We start from the raw sequence: 4,953 nt of genomic DNA on the forward strand, positions 1-4,953 counted from the left end.
TAACTATTTCATGAAGCTACAGTTATATTTCGTGTAGAACTATAAAATTTAATTCGACAGCATCTACGGTGCAATCTTCACATATTCTACTCATTTCTCACAACTTCTTCAAAAGTATCGTCATCCACAATTCGGAAAATATCATTTCTAAAGTTCAACAAATCATCATTGAACCGCTGGCTGCTTTCATTGTGCAGTCGGGTCAGCACCGGTTTGATCGGTTCCACCTCGGCCGTCCGCGCCAAATCGTCGTAATACTCTCCCTGCGCCGGGCCCATCATGTGGGATTGACTCTTCCGACAACCTTGCATCCATTTCAGCTTCATCTGTTCGTGCATATCGGCCAGCATCTCCTCCTTTGTCGGCAGCTCCTTGTTCCCAGTGTAGTATGTGAGACAGAATCGCGCCTGTAGATCGAACATTTGCGCGGCGCACACGTAATACGGAAGCCCTATGAAGGTCATCGTGGGCTGATTGATGTTAATGCAATGCTTGTACAACGGATGAACGTAATTGTCCTCTACGACGACTCCACAGTTTTTACTCAGGAATGGGAAGCTGTAGCGGTACCCGGTGCAGTAGAGAATAACGGTGAAATGTTCATGGGTGCCGTCCTGGAATATTGCCCCACTTGGTGTCAGTTCCAAAATGTCGGGTTTTTGTGTTAAATTTAATGGGAAAACAGTCTTAAATGGTTCCTTAGCGTGGTGACTCAGCGTAACGTGGAGTGCCTGCTTCGAAATCTCTAATGCCAAATCCATACCCGAGGGACCTGCTCCTACAACTAGCACTTTCTCACCTGTTGGGTACTTTCAGATTAGAATTATAATCGCCAAATAAACTTATCTAATTACCTTTGAAATTATCTGGTGTTCTGTAATCGTGGCTGTGTAACTGCTTTCCCTCGAACAGTTCAATATTACGAACGCTAGGTAATAGAGGCGTATGATAATGGCCGTTACAAACAAACACATAGTCGAAAAAGAAAGTTTCAATTTTCTGTTCAGGAAGGTTCTTCACCATTACTTTCCACTTCTTAGGTTCTTCAACTACATCCACTGAAACCACATGATGCTCCAACCGCACGTGCCGTGTAACGTCAAACTTGTTCGCGTACGATATTAAAAAGTTCAAAATATCCTCCGAAGGAATGTACGATTCCTTCTGTTCAGGGATCGGAAAGTCCGGAAAACCCATAACTTCCTTCGGAAGGTTAGTCCGCAACCCTTGGTACATGCTAGTGTGGATATCCAGCCCATATTTGTCCTTCCCGACTGTGTCCGTGTAGTTCCACGTTCCACCGAGTTGATCGGTTTGTTCAAACACAATCACTTCCGCGCCAGTTTCCAAAATTCTCTTCGCTGCAGCCAATCCAGCAGTTCCAGCACCAATCACGCAGTACCTTTTACCGAGATCCATCCCACTTTATGGTCGCTTGTGACCCAGCTATCCACGCGTACTATTACGAACTAAAACGTGCGAAGCTGGTGCACTATTAATTTATACTCATATAAGCCGATAGAGATGCGAAAATTCCACAGTGTTCCCTTATCAACTGCACTCTTTTCCTCAGTTAACAATAAGCGCATTTTTCCTACACGATGTCCCTTGTAGTGGTGAACTATAAGTAACCGGCTCTGGCGTTGGGGCGCGATTTTGTAGACAGCAGGAGGATTGGCCATAATCTGAAAGGCAGTAAAGCGGTCAACGCACAATCACATCGAGCTCTTTTGTCAATGGCGAGCCGTTTGCGGGCTTTGTGTTTCTAGCTGCAGTTGCAGTTGCTTAACCCAAGAGCAGTCGTATCGTGTGCTGAGCACACGACTTATGTGCAACTCAAATGAGAGGATACAGACGCGATTGCTTCTGGGTTGATTGATTACACTAGTCATGATACTGGTGACAGGTAGTGAGACAGCTTCCCAATCTTGTCTTGCTTATTAATATAGTGAACAAGACAAGATTATCGTGCTCCTTGTCGGCGTTTATCAATCTTAGTGCCTCAAACTGTCGTACAAAACGACTATGCGTTGAATTTATTTTATGCCACCTTAGCGACAGTTCCACTAACTGATATAAATTGGAGGCGCTGTTTCGTGATAATCTGTATTAGCATATTGAATGAAAAGATGCAATCGACAGACCACATTAATTCGTTGTCAAAGTGTTTTTCATGAATGTATGCTAATTAGATTTTTTATTCAAAGTTTTGAGATAGACATCGAAGTTTCCACTTGAATTACCATTTGTAATATATCTTATCCCCTTTTAACGATTTATGCAACATAAACAAAAGAATACATGCAATGATGAGCAAAGAGAGTCGTTCTGCTTCCACTAAAGCTGTAGAAAGACTCGTACAATAAATTCTTATTCTAAATACTAAAGCATTAAGAATAGTTACACATTATGCATTAACACTTGGGGTCATTGGGGTGCATTGGGGTCACTTTTGGCCAATCGGCACAGTAAAAGAGCTATAACTTTGTACAGAAAAGAGACAGAAATCTAAAATTTTCTGACTTTTCCTAACTTTATAAAACGAACATTTTCGTGCTGAAAAAAGCTCTCAACAACCTCTAGTTGCTGCCAGGAGTTTCTGTCGGAATGCCTCTAGTGATTCTTCTGTAAAATCTTCTCCAGAAATTTCTTCAAGGATTTCTCAGGGATCTTTTCAGGGAATTTGTAGTAGATTTTTTTGTCTCCAAAAAATCCAAGAGTTTCACTAAGAACTCTTACAGGATTCCCTCCAGGGATATCATAAAAAAAGGAATTCTTACAGGGTTTTTTCCGCGTTTTTTTTGCTAGAGGTTCTCACAGGATTTTTTTAAAGAAATCCCTGGTTAAGTTCCTGGAGGGATTCCTGGAGCAATCCCTGGGAGTATCTCTAGAAAAAATTTAAAGGAATCGCCGGGTAAATTCCTGGAAAAAATCTTTCTTGGCTCCTAATGGAGGAATTCCCGAGAAATCTCTGGAGGAATTCCTTAATAGATTCCTGGTATATCAAATATGCTTTTGGCAACGCAGTCTTTATTTTTTCAAAGGATTTTTTGTAATAAAGACTGGACTGCGTAGACCAAAAGCGTATTGCATTAAAACATACAGTCGTTTTTCTATCAGCTGATTCCTGGAACAATTTCTAGTGAAAACCATGTAGTTTTTTTTTTCTGGAACAGTCTTTGGAGAAATTCCTGAAGAAATATCTGCAGGAATCCCTGTAGAATTCTGAGAGGAACTCTAGGAGGAATCCTCGGAGGATTTTTGGAGGCCGAGAACGAATCACTGAAGAAACTCCTGGAGAATATCGGTAGAATTATCTGACATTCAGATGAAGACGATTTTCATAGTAGTAACTCTGGGAGAATTCATAGAGGAAATTCTTAAGAAATCCTTTGAGGAATACGTGGGCTGTTGAACACCGGGAGGAATTCTTGCAGGAATCCCACAGACATGTCTGGAATACCTGAAGAAACCTTGGAGGTACCAAACTGACAATTTGTAATACCCTAAAAAGAAAATCAACATGACAACAATAGGGTTTGTAGAAAATCTATATCGACAATATCAGAGGCTCCTCTGAACCTCAGATCTCAATATCGCTCATGTTTAAAATAATACAGTAACCAACATGGGCACGGGTTTGAAAAAAAAAATCGATTTCAACCCTTATGATATTTCCAAAAGCACAATTTTTAAAAGAAACTCATCAAGATATACCTTTGGAAACTTCGTCGGGTAAATTCATTGAGAGTATGTCGTTAATTTTATGAACAATTTTTGATCAAACATATCTAGAGATTTATCCAAAACTTCGTTAACAAATCTATAAAATTTCTTAAAACACTTCCATGTACAAACTCAGAATATTCTTAGCAATGCCATCAAGAAAATTTCTAGTAGTTCCTGTACGTATTCTCTTGGGTGACGAACCATTTTAAAATATCAAGTGAATATCTAATTGGCGTTAATATATGAATTTATTTATTTATTTATTTTATTTTTTAACTTCAAAAGCCCCTTTGAGTGATTTTTAATTAAAATCTAATTGAAAACGGCACAAAACCTCTTTATCTTTTCTGAACACATTATAAAATTAACAATCTTAATAATAAAAGGCTCAAACGGCATTGATCCATAGCAGAGCCAATTTCTTGAAAAAGGGAAACGTCCAGGATTAATGAGATACCACACACAGTAAAATACTCTTCAAATCTGAAAAGGAAGATACGAAGAAAAAGTAAATATCACACATAATATGAGATTTCATTTAAAAACTGAAATAGAAGTTTCAAAATTGTCAGAAACATATGCCCTAAAATATCTCGAACAGATATGGAATGGGATAACCTGAATTTTGAATTTGTTTTAAAATTGTACTTCTTGGTATAATGTACCGAGTACAACGAAAAATTATATGATCAATGTCTTCATAGGATTCCCCACACATAAATTGGAATCTTTTATGTTAATGCGATATAAATGACAATTACAGTTAGGGTTTCATTGCTAGTAATGGACCCCTTAGTAGCTGAAATTCATTTCCGATGCTTTTCCGCAATGTTATCTCAGACGGATATACGTTTTGTGGAGTTTAACAACAAGTTCAATGTATTTACTTCATAGTACGCCTATGAAACATACAAAATCATTCGATTTTTCCAGAGAAATAGTGGGAGATCCCCCAGTACCGGACACTTAAGCCACTAAATTCATTTTTCGAAAAATATTGATTTTATGGGCTCGTGTTACCCATTTATGATAAATATTATCATTTTTATAGTGTACAAAAATAAATTTGAAAATATAAATATGAATTTTGATAATGCATTTTGATGATGAGTTTTAGTACCAAATTGATCGATCTCGAAAGGTGGCACCCAATACCGGACAAGATCTGGAAATGCCTCGAATTCTGTAAATTTGAACATCATCGAATGTGTATACTATAGGAAT

At 38.4% G+C, this 4,953-nt stretch overlaps 1 protein-coding gene across 1 annotated transcript; it reads right to left on the minus strand.

Annotated features, from left to right (window-relative positions):
• LOC5566856 (senecionine N-oxygenase) lies at positions 1 to 1,699 on the minus strand. Its single transcript, XM_001651232.2, has 2 exons — positions 855 to 1,699; positions 1 to 799 (listed from the first exon to the last, which is right to left on the minus strand). Exons 1-2 carry the CDS (start codon positions 1,417 to 1,419, stop codon positions 87 to 89), a joined length of 1,278 nt encoding a protein of 425 aa, XP_001651282.2. The 5' UTR covers positions 1,420 to 1,699; the 3' UTR covers positions 1 to 86.
• Positions 1,700 to 4,953: the final 3,254 nt, after the last annotated feature.

This window comes from Aedes aegypti, chromosome 3, assembly GCF_002204515.2.
Source record: "Aedes aegypti strain LVP_AGWG chromosome 3, AaegL5.0 Primary Assembly, whole genome shotgun sequence".
Classification (NCBI taxonomy): Eukaryota; Metazoa; Arthropoda; class Insecta; order Diptera; family Culicidae; genus Aedes; species Aedes aegypti.